This window comes from Anomaloglossus baeobatrachus, chromosome 8 (assembly GCF_048569485.1).
Source record: "Anomaloglossus baeobatrachus isolate aAnoBae1 chromosome 8, aAnoBae1.hap1, whole genome shotgun sequence".
NCBI classification, from domain to species: domain Eukaryota; kingdom Metazoa; phylum Chordata; class Amphibia; order Anura; family Aromobatidae; genus Anomaloglossus; species Anomaloglossus baeobatrachus.
The window spans coordinates 153,823,103-153,847,940 of record NC_134360.1 but is presented as its reverse complement, the minus strand read 5'-3'; the positions used below and the strand labels follow the sequence as shown (position 1 = coordinate 153,847,940).

The 24,838-nt window shown below is 45.5% G+C and overlaps 1 protein-coding gene across 1 annotated transcript in view; it reads left to right on the top strand.

The window, feature by feature from the left end:
• Window positions 1-24,838, top strand: part of LOC142249309 (coagulation factor XIII B chain-like) — a 165,637-nt gene that overhangs the window by 46,886 nt on the left and 93,913 nt on the right. The window contains exons 3-4 of the mRNA XM_075320943.1: window positions 81-248; window positions 21,838-22,023. Coding sequence (XP_075177058.1) covers window positions 81-248; window positions 21,838-22,023 — 354 coding nt within the window. The remainder of the gene's footprint in view (window positions 1-80; window positions 249-21,837; window positions 22,024-24,838) is intronic.

Below are 24,838 nucleotides of genomic sequence, written 5' to 3'. Positions count from 1 at the left end.
AATCGCACCTTCATTTTGGGAAAAGGTAAAATAAACACATGTTTATTTTGTATTTTTATGTATTTTTGCCTTTACTTTAGGAATCACATGCTCTTTTCAGCCAACGACAGGATCAGATCAGGTACATTTGGTTTACACTGATGGCCCAGTAGCAAAGTTTTCATGTAATCAAGGATTTATATTGAATGGATCAGAGTTCAGCCAGTGTTATTACTATGGGTGGGATCCACCTTTACCAACATGTCAAGGTAAATATAAAATAATTCTCCCAACTCAAATGACATCTTGGATCACTACTCACTGTTATGCGCTGAAGCATGTCTGGAATTGTGTGCCTGAATAAAGTAGTTTTACAGTGTTAGAAAAACATTAACAACTTTTTTTCCCCAAAAACAGTACCACTCCTGTCTATGGGTTGAATCTGATATTGCAGCTCAGCTGCGATTAAATGAATAAAGCTCAGCTGCAATACCACAATCAACCTGTAGACAGATGTGGTGCTGTTTTTTGTATTCCAGATATTTTTATTAAAATTTAAAGGGGAAATAATACAGGAAATAGAAGGAATCATTAGCAGATGAATTAAAGCAAAAAACTTCTTTCTATAAAGAAGATTCCTAAAGAGTGGGTAGGTTAACACTAGAACTACTGGACTCGTGACACCTATACAGAAATACATAGTGCAAAGTAGTCAAAATGACTACCTCAGTAGTTCTAGTGTTAAGGAATGGGGTATGGGGATGGGAAAAACTTTAATAGCGAAGGGGGAGAAGAGGAGGGGAATGGAGGATCAAGGAGTATTCTTAAACATAGCTGAAAAAGCTTAAAATGTTGATTTCTGAAAATGCATTAAACATAAGAAAACATAAACAAAGTCCACAAGTAAATAATATTCAAAAAGGGGGAAGAGAGAGATGATAAAGTAAGAAGAATAGAAAAGAAAAAGTAAAGAGAAAACATTGAAGAGAAGAGGTGCTTAGAAAGGACGAGGGAAAACTTCTGTCCAAGGCTGCCATCTACGGTAATAGGAAGAGAAAGTATTGTTTACAGTAGCATGACACATTTCAAAATAGATATGAAGGGATACTTTACCAATAATGTCTGTTATGGAAGGTAATGTAGTTATTCTCCAGTTGGCAGCTATAGCATTCTTCGTAACAAGAAATATGTGAATAGCAATAGGCCTAAAAGTAGGAGGAATTAGGTCTATGTCTAGAGCAAGAAGTGCCAGTTGTGGAGACAAATTAATTTTGCAATGTGTAATTATGTCAACCAGAGTAGAAACATCATTCCAGAGAGGTCTCACTTTTAGACAATACCAGAAGATATGGAGAATATCCCCGCTACATCCACAATTTCTCCAGCAATAGTGTGAATATGTTGAAGAAATTTTGTTTAGTCTAACAGGTGTATAGTACCATCTGGAATAAAGTTTAAAATGCGTTTCAAATAAATTGGTACATTCACTTGATTTATAAGCCCACTCAAGGCTATCCTGCCAATTGGATTCTGAGAAAGTCTTATTGAGATCTCTCTCCCAGTTACAAACATGCAATGACTTTGTAAACTGGAGATCCTCATTAAAAAAATCATAAATATTCCTAGTTTTCCATCTAGATGAACTCTCTGGATTAGACAGAAGAGAACTCACAGATGAAGGGAGACAATATTTGTTTGCAATTAATTTTTGAATAGCATTCTTAATAGACAGGAATGGGAGGAAGTCCAACTCTGGCAAAGTAAATTTCTGTTTTAGTTTTTGAAAGGAGACAAGATCAGACCCCTCACAAAAATCTCCAACTGTTCCAATACCCCTATCAGGCCATGTTTTAGGAACCTGTAGCTCTGAAAATTCCTCTATTACCCAGATAGAGAGATCTTTAATATTATCTAGCTTTAAGGAATGAGATTTTGGAGATTTCATGGCTATTTTTTTCCAGGTAGATATGGTGGCTGAAATAGATGGGTGGTTGGGGAGGGGAAGATAAGGATTTGTAATATGGTGAAGAATCAATCTACGGAGAGAAGAGTATTTATTATAAGAAAGCTCCAGATTGACCCAAGCCGAAGCTGAATTATTAATGATCCAGTCCCAACTTTGATTGACTAAGAAAGAATAGTAGTACGCTGTTATGTTGGTACATCAAAACCTCCTCGAATTTTTCGTTTAAAAAGAAGAGTCTTCTGTAGTCTAGGCTTCCTATTATTCCAAATAAATCTGGTAAGGATGTTTTGAATTTGGTTGAGATATTTGTAGAGTATAATCAAAGGGATGGCTCTAAAGACATATAAAAGCTTGGGGAGCGAGATCATTTTAAATGAGATGATTCTTCCCATCCATGAGAGATCTTTCTCTGTGTGGTGCTGTTTTTTGAAGCAAGTAACTATGTTTTTTTTAACTCTTGCACAACCTTGATAATATAGAGTTTGACCTCCAGACACATCATTGCTTCAATATGGTACCTTTAGCATAGAAAATAGATTATTTTAGCTTTGGTCATGACAATAACATTTGAATGTGTGTTTATTACTAATCTGGCATGTAATGAAGAATAGGGAGGCAGATGTAGTGAGGACTAAGCTAGGGTTAGTACACAGGAGGTTAATCTTCAAAGGTCAGGAGCTTTGAAATATCTGGTACTGGATAATATTGAGTCACAGCGGGAGAGACTGGCACAGTTATTTAGAGGAAGACATGGCACATGCCATACAAACTCTTGACTACAATATGGTTTAGGTCTAGTAAAATTCACTCTTAAAGGGAATCTGTCAGTAGGGTCAACCCTTCTAAGCCATCTACAGTTGTGCTCAAAAGTTTACATACCCCACCAGATTTTTTTGCTTTCTTGGCCTTTTTTCAGACAATATGAATGATAACACAAAAACTTTTTCCACTCATGGTTAGCGGTTGGGTGAAGCCATATATTCTCAAACTACTGTGTTTTCTCCTTTTAAATCATAATGACAACAAAAATCATCCATATGACCCTGATCAAATGTTCACATACCCCTGTTCTTAATACCATGCATTGCCCCCTCTAACATCAATGACAGCTTGAAGTCTTTTGTGGTAGTTGTGGATGAGGCTCTTTATTTTCTCAGATGGTAAAGCTGCTCATTCTTCTTGGTAAAACCCTCCAGTTCCTGTAAATTCCTGGGCTTTCTTGCATGAACTGCGTGCTTGAGTTCTCCCCAGAGTGGCTCAATGATATTGAGGTCAGGAGACTGAGATGGCCACTCCAGAGCCTTCACTTTCTTTTGCTGTAGCCATTGACAGGTCTACTTGGCCTTGTGTTTTGGATCGTTGTCATGTTGAACTGTCCAACTATGTCCCATGCGCAGCTTCCAGGCTGATGAGTGCAAATTTGCCTCCAGTATTTGCTCATAACCTATGGCATCCATCCTTCCTTCACCTTTGACCAAGTTTCCTGTGCTTTTGTAGCTCACATATCCCCTGATCCACGTCCATGCTTTACAGTAGGAATCTTGTTCCTTTCATCATAGGCCTTGTTGACACATCTCCAAATGTAACATTTATGGTTGTAGTAAAAAGTTAAATTTTGGCCTCATCACTCCAAATTACCTTTTTTCAGAAGTTTGGAGGCTTGTCCCTGTGCTGTTTGGCGTATTGTAGGTGAGATACTTTGTGGCATTTGCGCAGTACTGGCTTTCTTCTGGCAAATCGACCATGCAGCCCATTTTTCTTCCAGTGCCTCCTTATTGTGCATCTTGAAACAGCTACACCGCTAGTTTTCAGTGATTCCTGTATTTCAGCTGATGTTATTTGTGTTTTTTTCTTTGCATCCCAAACAATTTTCCTGGCAGTTGTGGCTGAAACGTGTGTTGGTCTACCTGATCATGGTTTGGATTTTACAGAGCCCCTGATTTTCCATTTTTTGTTCACAGTTTGAACACTAACTGGCATTATCAATTCCTTGGATTTCTTTATGTATCCCTTTCCTGTTTTATACAGTTCAACTATCTTTTCCTGTAGATCCATTGACAATTATTTTGCTTTCCCCATGACTCACAATCCAGAAACGTCAGTGGCTGGATGAAAGATGCAAGATTCTGTCTGGGTTCCAGAAAAGCTTTTATGCACACACACTGATTACAAGCAAACAGGTCACAGGTGAGGATGTTACCTTAATTAGCCATTCAAACCCATTTGTGTCAACTTCTGTGCATGTTATCAGGCCAAAATCATCAGGGTACGTGAACTCTTGTTCAGGGTCATTTGGATGTTTTTGATTGTCATTATGATTTAGAAAGCGAAAACACAGTAGTTTGACAATAAATGGCTTCACCCAACCACTAACCATGAGTGGAAAAAAAGATTTTTTATCATTCATATTCTCTGTAAAAAGGCCAAGAAGCAAAAAATCTGCCGGGGTATGTAAACTTTTGAGCACAACTGTATATAAGCATATAAGTTATACACTACGGAATAAAATTATACCTTGATAGCTGTGATCCCATGTCTTATTCCAGAGAAATCCAAATTTTTCTTATATGTAAACATGTTAAGATCTCTGGGCCGCACACTGATCTGCATGAGAATCTGCCTCCAGAGATTATTATAAATAAAAAGGGTGAGTCACCAATGTCAGACATGTAATGACTGACAATCTGCTCTCATAATCACACACAGCTCTGTAGTGAGATCAGAACTATCACACCAGAGCTGAACCATGTCTCATTACAAACACATTAGGAACTGCAGTTGTCCTCTTATAGGGAAACACAGCAATTAAGTAGGAGCTATTAGGATGTAACTTTTAATAGCTATTTATTAAAAATAGCCACAGATTCAAAAATTAAAATGGTAAAATCAATCACTGATCAAATAGAGGTATCCATTCTGTGTCCAACAAATGTGGAAAATCCAATCTGACATGCCTAATGATCAAGTATATATTACAAATTAATACACTGCTAAATATACGAATATCACATAACCATCTGGCTGTTGTCAGTAGTCACAGCCAATAACGAAGACAGTGGTGAATTTAGGACAGGAAACGAAAGAAATTTCTGTGAGAAATACGGGATTTCAAAGACAATAAGGCCTATATCTTCCCTAACAATAAAGTGGTTAATGTAGAACTTGAGACAGATTTGTCATCTACTGATACAGAGACATTAGACACAGAGAATCATCCTAGACCTTAGAGGGGCAGGAATAGGGACAGAGGTAAGGCCCGTGCAATATTTAGATATGGAGGGAGACAAGCTAATACACAAGGGACTCATTTTTTAGATCACAGATACTCTGTCAGAAATCGTCCAAATCCTGGAAAAAAACATAACTCCTGTCAGAGACATAGATTATCAACTATCCCATAGTCAATTTAGAAATAAAAGCAACAAGATGTCACCAGTACAAGGCAAACTTTCAGATAAGGCTGTTTTGGAGCATGGAGAGGTAGGACAATTGTGACGCCACTGGACTATTCAGGTTGTCACAGGGTACTGCACAAGATGCCCTTCCCGTGCAGTATTCAAATCCCTCATGATTCTGGGTCCCCATCTTGCAGTATTGCCTCCAACAGCAAATCAGATCCTAGAGACACCCTGCACCACACCCACCAAGCACACCAGTGGACGGCTTAAGTGGAATAGGGTAGCCCACCTACGGGTCAGGTAGGGGAAGTGAGGAGTGTAGAAGAGAAGTGAAAAAGAAGTGGGGTAGCCCTCGAGCTGACAGGAGCTCAGAGGAAGCTGGGAGTAGTGGCTCCCAGGGGAAACTGACTACGTTGCAGATGGTGGTCTGAACCTAGAGGAGTTGGACCCCCAGTTGCAGGGTATTGAGACTAGGTGCCTGGGACCTGTCAAAGAGGACAGTCAGCAGCCTGGTCCTATCACCAGTCCGGGACCGAAGGCACAACGGGGTACACGGACCCTAGGTTGGGGAGAAGCTTCAGGCAACCCGACAATTAACCTGCGGAGAACGGAGCCTTTTTGGATTGTTCCCACTAGCTCCAGAATCGGGGCACTAGCGCAATGAGGGGGATAGGGCCTTCCAAACAAGCAGCCCACTGAAATCCCAAGCGTGAGCCCTGAGATCAGGCTCCCTCAGTTAGCCACAGTGGGGAGTGGGGCCCGGCAAGTTTCAAGCTACCAGGCCACTACAGAGAATCTAAACTTTGTGCCAGGAGGCAGGTCGCGGATGACCAGGCAGCACTGCAGGGGACGGGACCCGGACGAGCTCCCCTTTGAGAGGCAGCGGCACCCAGAGACCTGGTTTACCCGGTTGTCAGCGTCTGCTTATTTGCTGAGTGAGTACCTGAGTGACCCCCCCCTTCACAGCACCCCGTATCATCATCCAGATTCCCGGGGCCTGCCCCTACCCGTGGAGGGCAACGACACCTTGCTGCCCCACTTCATCACCCCGGGTGCTCCCAACGGAAGCGGCGGTACTCCCTACTTCACTACTTCCCCTGTAAATACCTCCTTTCACTTTAGAGTGTGGCCCTAAGCCCCCGGGTCTGGAAACCCTCGAGCCACGAACGGACACTACCCCCGGATCCGAGCGGTTTGATCCGCTGCTGGGACGGCACACAATAGTGCTGTAATATCAGCGTTTTGGTTTTATACTTACGCCGGCGTCCCAATGTGTCCTAGCGCCAATGTCACTGCACTCTCCTCCCTCCTCTCCAGATGGGATACCAATGCCATTTTATTTTACTTTTTTGCGCAGTTGCCTGCTCTGCTGCATTGCCACTCATATGTTGTTTGGTCCTCTGCTGTCCTGTACGGCCATGCACATGTGTTCGGTCCCTAGATACCAGGCTCTGACCTTGTCCTGCTGTGTTCTTTATTAAAACCTAGGATGCATGTGTGACGCCCTGACAAAATCAGGGTGTCACAGATGACTGCACCCCTCTTCTAGGTGCAGGATTGCCTCTTCCTTGGCCCTCCATCACAACCCCACATCCAGGTACACAACATCAGCCAGCAAAGTCTAGTCACCCCCCATGACAATAGGAACACACCAGTGGGCAGGGCCAAGTGGATGGTGACGCCCACCTAGGGGTTCTTAGGTGTTCTGGGAGGGAACAAGTCAGAAGTTGAACAGTAACTGAGAAAGGGAGAGGAGTGTGAAGTGACAGGGTAGTCAGGGGTTGGAGCTCCTGGACTACCGGACTACTGACAAGGTGGCAGTCGGCAGACAGGGTCACAGGCGACGAAAATCCGGTCGCGGGAAACCTTAAGTGGACCGAGGCAGGGTTGTAGCCCGCTGATATTGACAGCGGGAATCCGGGCCGGAGGCAGTGCACGACGGGGTACCTGGACCCTAGAGCAAGGACAGCTCCACGCACGTTACTAATTGACCAGCCGGGGACAAGATATCAGGTCTTGTCCCACAGGAGGCCTAGATAGAGCGAGACGGAAGCCCAACGAGGGGGACAGGGTTCCGCAATTCCCTGCTATGATCCCACAGGTCAGTTCTCGTGTGCCACAGCTCCCAAAACTTACCCTTTGGACTCTGTGGGAATTATTCAGAACTGTGAGTACACCAACACCATCCGGTCCAACCCTGCAGATTGGGCTCCGCAGCACCATCTCACTTGTATTAGGCCCCCGGGACTAAACCTCCCCTACCTGTGGAGGGGATAACATCCAGCTGCCCCACTCCATCGGTCCCGGGCATCACCCCCAGCGGCAGCGGCGGTGTCACCAACAATCACCGCACACCAATCCAATGGTGGTGTCAATGACAAAACCTTCCCTATATTATAATCCCCCTTTTCACTTACGGGCGACGGACGGGTGCTCAGGCCTGGGTCCAGCTTCCCCTTGAGCCACCGCCATGACCCCGGATCCAAGCGTCTCGAGCAGCCCCCCCTGCCGTGGTCTGTCCCCTGCCCGCAACACATGCATGCTCACCATCTCCTCTTATATTGTGGCAGTAAGCGCACCTCAAATTGGTGTCACCTACCTATGGCTGAGAGACATTTGGTATAAACGTTCCTCTTCCCTGATGGGAGAGGCCGAGCTACTGCTTTATTTTACTAAACCTAGATATGTGTTAGTCCTACCGTGTTGCTCTGATCTGCACATACCCAGCCCCAGTCCTAACTGTTAAAGTTCTGGTATGCTGATGTCTGCCCTGGACCACTTCTGTCCATGTGTTGCCCTGGTACCAGTTTGTGTCCTGTTTCTGAATTCCTGCAATTTTTGTGTACCAGAAACCCTACTGTGTCCTGTTGCTGTGAATAAAATCCTGTTTTTGTTTTGAACCTAAAGTCCGGAGTTCCTGCTGTGCCTGTCCCACCCTGGTGCGGTTCAAGCCTGCTATGCCTGCACCACCCTGTTGTGGTTCAAGCCCGTTGATCCTGCACCACCCTGTTGCTGCCCCCACCTGATGTGCCTGTACCATACTGCTGCAGCCCCGCCTGATGTGCTTGTACCCCCTTTCTGCAGTCTGTGCCTGTACCAACCTGCTGGGGTCTGTGCCTGCACCGACCTGCTGTGGTCTGTGCCTGCATCGCCCTACCTGATGTCTTTAGTCTTGCCTGATGTCCACTGCCTGACAACTTCTGCTCAATGTCTGGAGCCTTGGCTGATGTCCGGTGTCTGGCAGCCTCTGCCCGATGTCTGGAGCCATGCCCGATGTCTGGTGTAAGACAATTTCTGCCTGATGTCTGGAGCCATGCCCGATGTCCAGTGTCTGATGACCTCTCCCCAGTGCCTGGATCCATGCCTGATGTCTGGTGTCTGACAACCTCGGCCTGATGTCTGGAGCTGTACCCGATGTCCGTGTCTGACGACCTCTGCCCAATGCCTGGAGTCGTGCCCAATTTCCGGGGTCTGACAACCTTTGCCCAATGCCAGGAGCCATGCCCGATGTCTGGTGTCTAACAACCTCTGCCTGATGGCTAGAGTCTTGCCCGATTTGGAGCCTTATGACTTCCTGTGTCTGTTATCCTGTATTCCTGTTTGTTTACGTGGGCGATACCATCCAATATCTCTGATCCACCCTGCATGTGTTCCTGTGTACTGGGATCAGCCTGAATCCCTGATCCATCCTGCCTAAGTTCCTAGTCCATTCCTGTATCCTGGTACCAGCCTGATCCTGATACGTTCCTGAACTGTACTGTGTTCCCATGCCAGTCCTGTCTGACCTTAGCCTGTCCCCTATCCTGCTGTCACCTAGCCACGGCTTACCTGCCACAGTCCCTGGATGCCGTCGTTCCCTTGTCTGGGTGGGTCCAGGTCCCCGTTATGGTCAAGTGGGTCCACTTCACCCCATGGGATGCCATCCACCGCTCACTGCCTCATTCCCTGGTGGTGAGTGTGACAGGTTTTTAGGGACCATCCATATTAAAGAGGAAAACCACCAGAATTTTCATATATAAACTAAAGGCAGTGCTATACTGGCCCTATCATGCTGATTCGAAACATACCTTTAGTTGTGAGATTGGATGTATAGTTTCTGAAATAGAGGCAAGTAAAGTTTGTGAAATACACTGTTTCTTGATTGGTAGGTGCTGTAGAATAGCTAATAGGTTTGGCTAGTTATTCCTCCCCTGTCTGCCTGCCTTCATCCCCCCAGTCCTTCCTCCCTTTTTTCTCCCCTTATAGTAACAGTGACAGGGGGAGAAAGGACCAACATTCACCAGAGTTCCACTCTCAGGGTTGTCCTGGTTGGTTACCAGCCTTCCACTATCAGGGCAGTCCTGGTTGGTCAATTCCTGAGGATGAAGCGGATCTGTTCTACTGATGAGCAATTTTAAACCCAAGCTGATAACCGTCAGACTCATTTTTTTTGCAGAGAAGTTACAGCAACAGGTGTGTAAAGGGTGGGTATAGATGGGATACATTTACCCCCTGTTATCAGTTATTATAGCCATCCAGGAGGACTCGGTCCGATCAATAAGTGATATTTATCTCCACTTATAACCATGATTGGTCAACCAAAGGGCTATTCTTTCCAAGTATTAGCCAATTCTGAGTATGGAACCTTCTTTGAGCCAGTACCAACCTCAGAAACCACTCATGACTAGTGATGAGCGAGTATGCTTGTTACTACTCGGTACTCGCACGAGTATCACTGTTCTCGGGCTACTCGGCGGGGACCGAGTAATCTCGCGATACTCGTGCTGTACTCGTGGTCTTCATCCCTGCATGTTGGCGCTCTTTTGAGAGCCAGCCCTCATGCAGGGATTGGCTGGCAGACTACTGCAATGCCACAGCCCTGTTAGTTGTGGAATTGCAGTGATTGGCCGGCCTGCACAGCGTGACCGAGCCTTTATACCGGCGGGCGCGCTGTGCTCTGCACACAGCCATCCAGACAGTCAGTGCAGGGAGAGTGTTGCTGCTTTAGGGAAAGGTTTGTGGCCCTTTATAGTTATTTCCGTAGCAGGGCTGCAAACAGTGTGACCAGAAGTCCTTCTCAGGACTATTATAGTTGTATACAGGCAGGCAGGGTATAGCCAGGTCGGAGTACAGTAGCAGAGTCCTTCTCAGGACTATTGTTGCTGTATACAGGCAGGGTATAGCCAGGTCGGAATACAGGCTAGTGACCAGAAGAGTCCTTGTCAGGACTATTGTAGCAGTATACAGGCAGGCAGGCAGGCAGGGTATATAGCCATTCCTAGTGGTGACCATATACCAGCCTTCATCATATCTGGGGCTGGTGTACACAGTCTAAAACAGTCCTGATAGTGTCAGACTTCTCAGTAATTGTCGCTCCTAAAAACCTGTTAGGTTCTTAGTGCGTCCGTGCTTGCATTTAAAAACCGCACGTGTGTGCCTGTCGGTGGCAGCGTACAGGTGCACGTTTTGCACAAACTATTATATAACGCACAAGTCTAGTGTATAATACACGTCAGTCAGCAGTGTCTGATAGTGTCAGACTTCTCAGTAATTGTCGCTCCTAAAAACCTGTTAGGTTCTTAGTGCGTCCGTGCTTGCATTTAAAAACCGCACGTGTGTGCCTGTCGGTGGCAGCGTACAGGTGCACTTGTGTGCGTTTTGCACAAACTTGGATATAACGCACAAGTCTAGTGAATACACGTCAGCACAGCATTGCAAAATGCGCAAGGGCGTTGGCAACGAACAAGGAAGTGGACGTGATGGTGGTGCAGGCAGAGGCCGAGGTCGTGGGCAAGCTCTAATTTCGCCACAACAAAGGGCCACATCCACTCGCTTGCACGTCCTGTCCCAAATTCTTGGGGACCGCAGCAGTACACCGCTCTTGAACCAAGACCAGTGTCAACAGGTTGTTAGTTGGATAGCGGATAATGCTTCCAGTCAGATTGGCACCACCACAAACACTCTGTCTTCCACACGGTTAAGTGTCAGTAGCCGTGATACTGCTCCGCACAATTCAGAACCTGATCCTCCTTCCTACCACCAGGCCGAGCACACGTCCACGGACATTACTGATCCCACACTTGGACACTCGGAAGAGCTGTTCACGTTTCCATTCGCACATTCTGGCCTCTCGCCAGCTCATGTTGAAGTGGGTCATGAAGAGATCTTATGTACAGATGCCCAAATATTTGAGCAGCCACATTCTCACGAAGTTGGCAACGTGTCTCAACAAGGGGTGGACGATGATGAGACACAATTGTCAGGAAGTCAGGAGGAGGAGCAGGGTGCGGAAGAGGAAGACGACGTGGTGGATGATCCAGTAACTGACCCAACCTGGCAGGAGGATATGCAGAGCGAGGACAGCAGTGCACAGGGGGAGGGAGGCGTAGCATCCCAACAGGCAGTAAGAAGCAGGGTGGTGGCTCCAGGCAGAAGTCAGGCAACCGTTCCCTGGAACAACAACACGACACAAGGTGCCTGTACAAATGTTAGGTCTTCCCGAGTCTGGCAGTTTTTTAAGTTGGCTCCAGATGATTCTAAAAAGGCCATTTGTAACACCTGCCGTGCCAGCATCAGTAGGGGTACCAAAACTAGCAGCCTGACCACCACCAGCATGATCAGGCACATGTCAGCCAAGCACCCGACTTTGTGGGAAGTACAACAGAGTCGAGGAGCAGTGCTTGCTGATGTCACTGCTACGTCTTCGCTTGTTGTGCATGCGAGCCAATCCCCTGTCCATGCTGCCTGCGAACAAGCCTCCTCCGGTCCTGCACCTGCAGTTGCCTACGCAGAAATAACACCATCATCAAGCACGTCCTTGTCCCAGCGCAGCGTTCAGTTATCCATTCAGCAAACCTTTGAACGCAGGCGCAAATACACTGCGAACGCCCCACATGCCACAGTTCTAAATGCTAACATTTCGCGACTGATTGCGCTGGAAATGTTGCCTTTTAGGCTGGTGGAGACAGAAGCATTCCGCGACCTGATGGCGGCAGCTGTCCCACGTTACTCAGTCCCCAGCCGCCACTATTTCTCCCGGTGTGCCGTTCCCGCATTGCATAACCACGTGTCACAAAACATCACACGTGCCCTGAACAACGCTGTTTCACCCAAAGTCCACCTAACCACAGACACGTGGACAAGTGCTTGTGGGCAAGGCCGCTACATCTCGTTGACGGCACACTGGGTTAATATTGTGGAAGCAGGGACCCAGTCTGAGCGAGGGACGGAACACGTCCTTCCCACACCAAGGTTTGCAGGCCCTACCTCAGTCAGGGTTTCACCCACACTCTACAGCTCCGGAATGTCATGCTCTTCAGCCTCCTCCTCCTCCTGCACATCCTCATCCACTTTACCCTCCACACCAGTCCCAAGCTGGAAGCACTGCATCACTGCCTCGGCGAAGCGGCAACAGGATGTGCTGAAGCTAATCTGCATAGGTGACAAACCCCACAATGCAGAAGAGGTGTGGACAGCTCTGAAACAGCAGGCAGATCACTGGCTCACACCTCTGAACCTAAAGCCAGGAAAGGTCGTGTGTGACAATGGCCGGAACCTGGTGGCGGCTTTGGGCGAGGCCAGCTGACACATGTTCCATGCGTGGCCCATGTGCTCAACCTCGTGGTTCAGCGGTTTCTAAAGTCATACCCAGAGCTGTCTGATCTGCTGGTAAAAGTTCGCCGCCTGTCTGCACATTTTCGAAAGTCACCTACTGCTTCAGCCGGCCTTGCCGGCTTTCAGCGCCGTTTGCATCTTCCAGCTCACAGACTGGTGTGTGATGTCCCCACGCGTTGGAATTCAACTCTGCACATGTTGGTCAGGATATGTGAGCAGAAGAGGGCAGTTGTTGAGTAACTGCATCACCTAAGCCGTCGGGAAATGGGTCAAACTCCACACATAACACCTGAGGAGTGGAGATGGATGTCCGACCTATGTACCATCCTCCAAAACTTTGAGGACTCCATCAAGATGGTGAGTGGTGATGACGCCATTATTAGCGTCACCATACCGCTTCTCTGCCTTCTAAAACGGTCTCTGCTCAAAAACAAACATGATGCATTGCAGGCGGAGCGCGATGAGTTGGAGCAAGAAACAGTAGTGGGTGTGGGTGATAACACACAGCCCAGCCTCGTCTCATCACAACGTGCAGTGGAGGACTATGACGAGGAGGAGGATGAAGACATGGAGCAACTCTCTGGCCAAATTGAGGATATGACATGCACACCAGTCATATCCTCGGTTCAGCGTGGCTGGCCAGAGGACAGGGTAGATGAGGAGGAGGAGGAGGAGGAGGAGGACAGCATGTTCAGTCATCGTGTTGGTCAGGATACTGAAGTACTGGCTGTTAAGAGTCTGGCGCACATGGCTGACTTTATGGTAAGCTGCCTGTCTCGTGACCCTCGCGTTAAGAACATTTTGGCCGACAATCATTACTGGTTGGTAACACTGTTCGACCCACGCTACAAGGAGAACTTTATGTCTCTTATTCCCGAGGCGGACAGGTCAGCCAAAATGCAGCAGTTCCGGAAGGCCATAGTCACGGAAGTAGGCAAAGCATTCCCCTCACAAAACGCTAGCGGCATAGGTCAGGAATCAGTGGACAACCAAGGCGTACAGCCGAGAGGGGCACAAGTCCAATCCGCCAGAGGTAGGGGAACAGTCTTTAAGATGTGGGACAGTTTTCTCAGCCCCTCACGTACCACAGCCCCTGAGGTGCGGGGTAGTGCCACAAGAAATCCTAAGTTTGCCCAGATGCTCAAGGAGTACCTTGCAGATCGAACAACTGTACTCCGACATTCCTCTGTGCCTTACAATTATTGGGTATCCAAGGTGGACACGTGGCATGAATTGGCTCTCTTCGCCTTGGAAGTCCTGGCCTGCCCTGCCGCTAGCGTTTTGTCAGAGCGTGTTTTTAGTGCCGCAGGTGGAATCATTACAGATAAACGCACCCGCCTGTCAACTGAAAATGCTGACAGGCTGACTCTGATCAAGATGAACAAGGGTTGGATTGGGCCAGACTTCCCCACACCACCAGCAAATGAGAGCGGAATTTAAAGTTTGTAACGGGAATTTGCCATGTACTTCCACTCACCCATGGGTACACACTTCTGGACTTTGGATAATCGCTGGACTGCTCCTCCTTCTCCTCATGCGCCACCATGATGACCGTTACAATAGTTAGGCCTTTGTTTCAGGTATACCCCCAGTGGTAAATTTTTTCGCCCATTCTTTCAGAATGGACATTACAACAACAGGAGACCCGCTCCTTTGCAATGGGAACAATGTTTTGAGGCCCTCATGCACGTCTCTATCCAGGGACAATGTGGAGCCTCCCAATTTTTGGCTGTCCTGCCAAAGGGCTATACTACAATAGACCCACTTCCTTACAATGGGCACTTCAGGTTTACAGGCCCTCATGCACGTCTCTATCCAGGGACAATGTGGAGCCTCCCAATTTTTGGCTGCCCTGCCAAAGGGCTATACTACAATAGACCCACTTCCTTACAATGGGCACTTCAGGTTTACAGGCCCTCATGCACGTCTCTATCCAGGGACAACGTGGAGCCTCCCAATTTTTGGCTGCCCTGCCAAAGGGCTATACTACAATAGACCCACTTCCTTACAATGGGCACTTCAGGTTTACAGGCCCTCATGCACGTCTCTATCCAGGGACAATGTGGAGCCTCCCAATTTTTGGCTGCCCTGCCAAAGGGCTATACTACAATAGACCCACTTCCTTACAATGGGCACTTCAGGTTTACAGGCCCTCATGCACGTCTTTATCCAGGGACAATGTGGAGCCTCCCAATTTTTGGCTGCCCTGCCAAAGGGCTATACTACAATAGACCCACTTCCTTACAATGGGCACTTCAGGTTTACAGGCCCTCATGCACGTCTCCATCCAGGGACAACGTGGAGCCTCCCAATTTTTGGCTGCCCTGCCAAAGGGCTATACTACAATAGACCCACTTCCTTACAATGGGCACTTCAGGTTTACAGGCCCTCATGCACGTCTCTATCCAGGGACAATGTGGAGCCTCCCAATTGTTGGCTGCCCTGCCAAAGGGCTATACTACAATAGACCCACTTCCTTACAATGGGCACTTCAGGTTTACAGGCCCTCATGCACGTCTCTATCCAGGGACAACGTGGAGCCTCCCAATTTTTGGCTGCCCTGCCAAAGGGCTATACTACAATAGACCCACTTCCTTACAATGGGCACTTCAGGTTTACAGGCCCTCATGCACGTCTCTATCCAGGGACAACGTGGAGCCTCCCAATTTTTGGCTGCCCTGCCAAAGGGCTATACTACAATAGACCCACTTCCTTACAATGGGCACTTCAGGTTTACAGGCCCTCATGCACGTCTCTATCCAGGGACAATGTGGAGCCTCCCAATTTTTGGCTGCCCTGCCAAAGGGCTATACTACAATAGACCCACTTCCTTACAATGGGCACTTCAGGTTTACAGGCCCTCATGCACGTCTCTATCCAGGGACAACGTGGAGCCTCCCAATTTTTGGCTGCCCTGCCAAAGGGCTATACTACAATAGACCCACTTCCTTACAATGGGCACTTCAGGTTTACAGGCCCTCATGCACGTCTCTATCCAGGGACAATGTGGAGCCTCCCAATTTTTGGCTGCCCTGCCAAAGGGCTATACTACAATAGACCCACTTCCTTACAATGGGCACTTCAGGTTTACAGGCCCTCATGCACGTCTTTATCCAGGGACAATGTGGAGCCTCCCAATTTTTGGCTGCCCTGCCTAAGGGCTATACTACAATAGACCCACTTCCTTACAATGGGCACTTCAGGTTTACAGGCCCTCATGCACGTCTCCATCCAGGGACAACGTGGAGCCTCCCAATTTTTGGCTGCCCTGCCAAAGGGCTATACTACAATAGACCCACTTCCTTACAATGGGCACTTCAGGTTTACAGGCCCTCATGCACGTCTCTATCCAGGGACAATGTGGAGCCTCCCAATTGTTGGCTGCCCTGCCAAAGGGCTATACTACAATAGACCCACTTCCTTACAATGGGCACTTCAGGTTTACAGGCCCTCATGCACGTCTCTATCCAGGGACAACGTGGAGCCTCCCAATTTTTGGCGGCCCTGCCAAAGGGCTATACTACAATAGACCCACTTCCTTACAATGGGCACTTCAGGTTTACAGGCCCTCATGCACGTCTCTATCCAGGGACAACGTGGAGTCTCCCAATTTTTGGCTGCCCTGCCAAAGGGCTATACTACAATAGACCCACTTCCTTACAATGGGCACTTCAGGTTTACAGGCCCTCATGCACGTCTCTATCCAGGGACAATGTGGAGCCTCCCAATTTTTGGCTGCCCTGCCAAAGGGCTATACTACAATAGACCCACTTCCTTACAATGGGCACTTCAGGTTTACAGGCCCTCATGCACGTCTCTATCCAGGGACAACGTGGAGCCTCCCAATTTTTGGCTGCCCTGCCTAAGGGCTATACTACAATAGACCCACTTCCTTACAATGGGCACTTCAGGTTTACAGGCCCTCATGCACGTCTCTATCCAGGGACAATGTGGAGCCTCCCAATTTTTGGCTGCCCTGCCAAAGGGCTATACTACAATAGACCCACTTCCTTACAATGGGCACATCAGGTTTACAGGCCCTCATGCACGTCTCTATCCAGGGACAACGTGGAGCCTCCCAATTTTTGGCTGCCCTGCCAAAGGGCTATACTACAATAGACCCACTTCCTCAAAATGGGCACATTAGACTCAAGAGGCCTTCATGTACGTCTCTTCTCAGGGACATCGAAGTGCCACACAATGTTTTCACGTAAAATCTTTCATGTAATCTCCAAAAGTAACATACACCAGCTCTATCTCACTATTGGGTATGTGCCCTTAACATTTCCGCCATGAAAATTCATTTTGGTGTCATTTTGGAAGGTTTTCTGGTGAGTCCGTAAAAATGGCGTAAAACGCGGACAAAATTGTTCACAGCTGTGACTTTTGAGTGATAAATGCTTCAAGGGATCTTCCCCATGCTGTTGCCATGTCATTTGAGCACTCTTCTGAGACTTTTGTGAGATTTTTAGGGTTTCTACATGCTGCCGGGGGTCATTTCATAAAAATACTCGGGTCTCCCATAGGATAACATTGGGCTCGGTGCTCGGGCCGAGTACATGAGTATCTTGGGATGCTCGGCCCGAGCCTCGAGCACCCGAGCTTTTTAGTACTCGCTCATCACTACTCATGACCTCTAGGCGATGTAAGAACTTGGACAAGGTTCTCATTCAGGGCCATTATGTGCCCAAACTAGTTAACACTTTCAGCACAGGAGACCCCATGTTGGGATGCTATCCATGTGGTCGCTGTGCTGCCTGCGCCAGTGTCCTGTGCAGCTCTACATTTTATACAGCTGATGGCTCTCATTCTTACAAAATCAACCATTATATAACATGTAAAAGCACCCATGTGGTAAATTATGCCACGTGTGGTTGCTCAAAAATTTATGTTGGTTTAACCTCCAGGGAGCTGAGGGTCAGAGTCAGAGAGCACATGCGGAAAATTGGCGCGGTAAGGAAAGAGACTGATGTGGCATCTTTGAAAACATTACCCCACCATTTTAGAGAACATCATAACTGCAACCTGAACGCTTTAAATATTCCCATATATGGATAATGTCTGTGATTTACTCATTATAAACATTGGGGGCATATCCTGATTCACTGTCAGCGTTGGTGGACTCGTGCACCCTACCAGGAGATTCCTCCTCCTCGCTCTTAGCATCTTATGCAGTATAGCACATGTCCGGGAGCCAGGGTAATGCATCCTCTCTCCTTGACATGTGCACTAACAAGGTGACGCCGTGACTGTGGTGGACAAATCGGTCTGGGTAGGTAACATGTGCTTCTATGCCCACAATGATTGGTCTTCACGGGACATGTGACAGCGGTCACATTCACTAAAAGGTCCTGGCAGATAGAATCTGTCTCTCCCCGTGACAAAGTGAGCACGGTAACATATGACACATGAGTTGGGGCTTCCTTACCGGGGCTCCCCATGTGCCACCATTATTTGATCTCGGCATCATAAAGTATTCCAGGGCTTGGCTTTTTGTGCACATATGGGACTACCCTATAGATATAGTGCATTGGATTTCCTGCACTCATTTAATGTATTGTGCGGCAAAGGGGAATCACCCCCGGGTTTTATACATTGTTTTAACCACTAACTGTTTGGTACTGTTTCCATAATCTACCATGTACTGCTATTACAAGTACAAATTGTGGCTACCAGACTTTTTGTGTCATAATTGTTTATCATATAGTACAGTTTTTGTCATGTAATTCATTTTGTACTCTAATTTTATTGGGTGTAATTCATACCCTGGCTTTCATACTTCCTGTTGTCCTTGTTGTTGTGTCTCAAGACAAAATAAAAGTTAATTTTTACTAATTCCATTTCCAGTCCACACTGTCCTCCTATTCTATACTGGTTTAAATGAGCAGCCAGATTTTAGTTGCTTTTTATGAAATATAGCCATTGGACAAGAACTATTTCAAATTTGTGGGCTCTTTTCAAAACATCATCCTTATGCTCACCTCTAAACAACTATGGCCTTATGTCTAGATTAGGTGGTATAAAAACCTTTTTCTAATTTTAAGGTTTTCCTTACAAAAACTTATCCCCCACCTTTATACTTACCCTTAACCCCTTCTCCCTCCAGCCTGTTTTCACCTTCATTACCAGGCCAATTATTTCAATTCTGACCAGTCCCTTTATAATTAATAACTCTGGAACACTTCAACGGATCCCATTGATTCTGACGTTTTTTGTATTTCATGATAGTGGGAAATTTAGGACGATGTACTTTACTTTTATTTGTGAAAATACCTTTAGAGAAAATTGTTGAAAATGTTGTCATTTTCAAACTTTGAATTTTTGTGCCCTTAAACCATAGAAGTATGTCACACAAAATAGTTATTAGTAACATTTATGAGCAATTTCTCATTTTTCCAACAAAAGATACAAAACCATGTTTTAGGGACCACATCACATTTAAAGTGACTTTGAGAGGCATAGGTGACAGAAAATACCCAAAAGTGACACCATTCTAGTAACTGCTCAAAACCACATCCAACACTTTGGGTGCTTCACAGGAAATAAATCAATGTCAAAGGAAAAAATGAATTTTTTACTTTTTTCCACAAAAATGTTACCTTAGCCTCAAATTTTGAATTTTCACAATGGTAACAACAGAAAATGTACCATAAAATTTGTTAAGCAATTTCTCATGAGTACATCAATACCCCATATGTGGTGAAAATATAATGTTTGGGCGCATGGCACGGCTCGGAAGGATAGGAGCACCATTTGGCCTTGAGAGCGAAAAATTGTCTGGAATAGGTAGTTGGCACCATGTCATGTTTGGAGAGCCCTTGATGTACCTAAACAGTGGAAACCCCCCACATGTAACTCCATTTTGAAAAATAGACTCTAGGAATTTTATACCACACCAAAAGACTATATAATTCTTCCGCAAAATAATATAGACACTTTTACCTTAACAGATTAGAACCACACAAAAAATTAACATGAAATAATAAAAAATATCCCCAGATGTTTCGCTAATATGCCTTGTTAACTTTCTCTATCGATACAAAACCCACAGCTATGAATAGGCTCATTCGTTGGGATAGTTATCCTCCTAGACCCTTGCCAAAAGGTATTCCTAAGGGGAAGTATCTTAGGGCCAGAAGAAACTGTTCAGAAGGAGTATTTAAGACTAAGACATTAGTAGTCAGAAGAAGATTCAGGCAGGGGCTATCATGATGGCTACAGAGTGAATGTGCACCTATACATTGTAGTTCCACCGACAGGAGTGCTGGCCCATTTCTTCAGTTTTACATATCTAATATATAAAGCTGGGTGTATGTGTGTGTGAGTATATATATATGTGTGTATGTGTGTATGATTGTATGTCCACTAAAGAAATCCGCTCCGTCGCATTTACTATCACAAAATTTTGCACAGACACCACATTTGACTCAGGGAACGTCATAGACTATGTTTGGAGGGGAAAACTTAACCCTGCGCTTTACAGTTATTCACCAAAAAACCTGCTTACATTAAAGTCAATGGAGCTGGGAACTACAGGTCATTAATAGTAGCTGTGATTGTTTGCTTTCAGTAACTAAGGACATTCTTAGTATAAGAAACTTATGTGTGAAGTAATAAGATGTTGGTGGAGAGACAGATAGAGAGAAAGAGACACACAGACAGAGAGAGACAGACAGACATAGGCACAGACAGACAGAGACAGACAGACAGACATACAGAGACAGATAGACAAACAGAAAAAGAGGCAGACAGGGAAAGAGAGACAGACAGGGAGAGACAGACAGAAACAGACAGGGAAAGATACAAACAGACAGAAAGAGGCAGATAGGCAGATAGGGAAAGACAGACAAAGCGACAGACAGGGAAAAAGACAGACGGGAAAGAGACAGACACGGAAAGAGACAGACACAGAAAGAGACAGACAGAAACAGACAAAGAGATAGACAGAGACAAACAGACACAGTCAGAGACAGATATAGAAAGAAACAGACACAGACAGAAAAAGAGACAGACAGGGAAAGAGACAGACAGACAAAGACAGCCAGGGAAAGAGATAGACAGAGACAGATGCAGACAGAAACAGACACAGACACAGACAAACAGGCAGACAAAGAGACAGGCAGACAAAGAGACAGACAGACAAAGAGACAGACAAATAGACAGACAGACACAGATAGACACAGACAAAGAGACAAGCACAGACAGACAAGGAAAGAGACAGACAGATACAGACATGGAAAGAGACAGACAGAGACAGACAGGAAAAGAGACAAACAGACAGAAAGAGACAGACACGGACAGAGACAGACATGGAAAGAGACAGACACAGAAAGAGACAGACAAAGAGACAGACAAAGAGACAGACAGACACAGACAGAGACAGACAGGGAAAGAGACAGACACAGACAGACAGAGACAGACAGGAAAAGAGACAGACAGACAGAGAAAGAGACAGACAGGGAAAGAGATAGACAGATGAGATGCAGACAGAGACAGACACAGACAGACAGACAAAGAGACAGGAAGACAAAGAGACAGACAGACAAAAAGATAGACAAAGAGACAGACAGACACAGATAGACACATGCAAAGAGACAGACACAGACAGACAGGGAAAGAGACAGACAGAGACAGACAGGGAAAGAGACAGACAGACACAGACCGAGACAGACAAAGAGACAGACAGACAGACATAGACAAAGAGACAGACAGACAAAGAGCCAGACAGGGAAAGATACAGAGAGTGGGAGAGAGACAGAGAGACAGTTACTATCACGGTCAACGCTGCGTACTACAGCTAGTACAAAAATAAAAAAAGAAATCTACATGGGAGTTCTTCCTTAAAGACAGTAGAATCAGGCAAATATGATCACTGCTCATTTATTTTATGTTATATTGTAGCCTCTAATGAAAGAGCCAAGTGTCCACCACCACCACAGCCTGAAAATATCAAGGTCATTAAGCAGAAAAGTGAATATTTCAGTGGAGACAAAGAAACTATAAACTGCACACCTGGTTTCAAACTTTATGGCACTCAATTTGTAACTTGTAAAAATGGACAATGGACATCACCTCCTCAATGTTTTAGTAAGTTCTGGACCTATTTATTCTAATATATTGTATACCATAAAACGCTTTTTTTTTTACTTCTGGCTGACTATGATAAATATGTGAGAATATTAAATACAAACCATTATACATCAGTTAACAAACCAACTAAATATATGGCACGTAGAATTAAACAAAAAAGAATTAGGAATAGGATACACAAGATAAAACACCCAGATGGCCATTATTATACCCATCCAAAAGACATTGTAGAAGCATTTGTGAGTAATTTCAAAAAACTATATAACCTCAATTCCACTCCTTCTGACCAGAATGATAACCTCAACAAAATGAATAACTTCTTGTACAAAATCCATCTTCCTAAACTAAATGAGCATCAACTAAATATTTTAAATCGTCCATTTACCGACTCCAAAATTTTACAAACAATTAAAAACCTAAAAATAAACAAGTCCCCAGGCCCAGATGGGTTTTCTAATGAATTTTACAAGACTTTTTCCCAATTACTTGTACCTCACCTCTGTAAAATTTTAAATCACGCAGTTTCCACCAGAGAATTCCCTGCAGAAATGCTCCAGGCAAATATAACCCTCATCCCTAAACCAAATAGTGACCCTGAATTAGTGACTAGCTATAGACCCATCTCTCTAATTAATACAGATGTAAAAATGTATTCAAAAATATTAGCTGAAAGATTAAAAGAAATTCTCCCATCATTGATCCATCAAGACCAATTAGGATTTGTTAAAAATAGACAAGCATCAGGCGGTACTAGAAGATTACTAAACATTCTTGAATACGCTAAAAAATCTAGAACACCCACCCTACTTTTATCGCTTGACGCTGAGAAAGCATTTGATAGAGTGGGGTGGGAATTCTTGGAAAACACCCTGAAAAAATTTGGCTTTGACAACACATCCATTATATCATGGCGCTATATTCCTGCCCCTCAGTAACAATTAAATCAGACAACCACTCTTCGAAAACTTTTATGATAACCAATGGAACTCGTCAGGGATGTCCATTATTACCGCTACTTTTTGCCCTGATTATGGAACCTTTGGCAGAATGTATCAGGTCAAACGAAAAAATTAAAGGTATTTCCATAGGCAAAGAAAACTTTTAAATAAGTCTTTTTGCGGACGATGTAATTATGACTCTTAGCGACCCATTAAACTCCATCAATGAGACCAACAAAATTTTGAAAGAATTCTCCATTGTTTCAAACTTTAAAATTAATGAGAAAAAGTCAAAAATGCTAGCTCTTAACCTCATCCCAACAGCACAAGAAAACCTTAGAAATAATGTTAATTATGAATGGGTTACATACGCTATTGAATACTTAGGTATTACTTTCACAAAAGATATTAAAAGCACCTTAATCCTCAACATGAATAAACTCACAACTCAGATTGAAAAAGACTTTGCAACATACAACAAAACCGAAACAACATGGCTTGGTAGAATATTGGTAGCTAAGATGTTAATTCTACCCAAAATTTTATATACAATTAGATGTCTACCTATCATCATCCCAGACGAATTCCTAGTCAAATTGCAAAAATCGATCAACAAATATGTCTGGAATAATAACAAAGCAAGGGTGGCCAAAAATACATTATTCAAAAATAAAATTAATGGAGGATACGGCCTTCCTAATATGCAAGCATATTATTACTCAAATTTATTAAAACAAACCAACAATTGGTTATTAAAAAATGAAAATACTCCAACTTGGGTTAACTTGGAACTAATATTATCAGGAAATAATTCTTTCCGCTCTCCTTTACTGGAACAGTTACTAAACTATGGAGGCAGAAAATCCAATACCTACGATAGCAGCACTATTAATGCTGCATTTACTTCCTGGGAAAAGATTTCAAGAGTCTCCAAAGACAAAATTACTTTTGAAGTCTTTAAAAATACAGAGATAAAAAATATAGATTTGTCAAACAATATGGAGACAGTAGATAGATGGATCCAGTCAGGGATAAAATACATAAATAATATACCGGATTTTTCGCTTTATAAGACGCACCGGATTATAAGACGCACCCCTAAATTTGGTGAAGGAATAGAGAATTTGTTTTTTAATAAATGGGGTCCGTCTTATAATCCCAGTGTCAGTCAAACAAATCATATAGAGTATATGTCCCTCATAGCCCCCCCATCCTAAAATTAGCCCCCTTAATCTGGATATGGCCACTTTATATTGAATATAGCCCCCTTATGCTGGCACACGTCCCCCAGTGATGCAACATGTCCCCTATGGCTGGCACACGTCCCCTATGGCTGGCATGCGTCCCCTATGGCTGGCACACTTCCTCTATGGCTGGCACACTGCCCCCTGTGGCTGGCACACACTGCCCCCTGTGGCTGGCACACACTGCCCCCTGTGGCTGGCACACATGGCCCCCTGTGGCTGGCACACACTGCCCCCTGTGGCTGGCACACACTGCCCCTGTAGCTGGCACACACAGCCCCCTGTGGCTGGCACACACGGCCCCCTGTGGCTGGCACACACGGCCCCCTGTGGCTGGCACACACGGCCCCCTGTGGCTGGCACAGACAACCCCCGGTGGCTGGCACACACTGCCCCCTGTGGCTGGCACACACGGCCCCCTGTGGCTGGCACACACTGCCCCCTGTGGCTGGCACACACGGGCCCCTGTGGCTGGAACAAACGGCCCCCTGTGGCTGGCACACACGGCCCCCTGTGGCTGCCACATGGCTCACTGTGGCTGGCAAACATCACCCTGTGTTAGATATCGCCCCATGCTGCTGCTTTTAGTAAAATGAACTCTTTCCTTACCTTCTCCAGCACTGTGCTCCC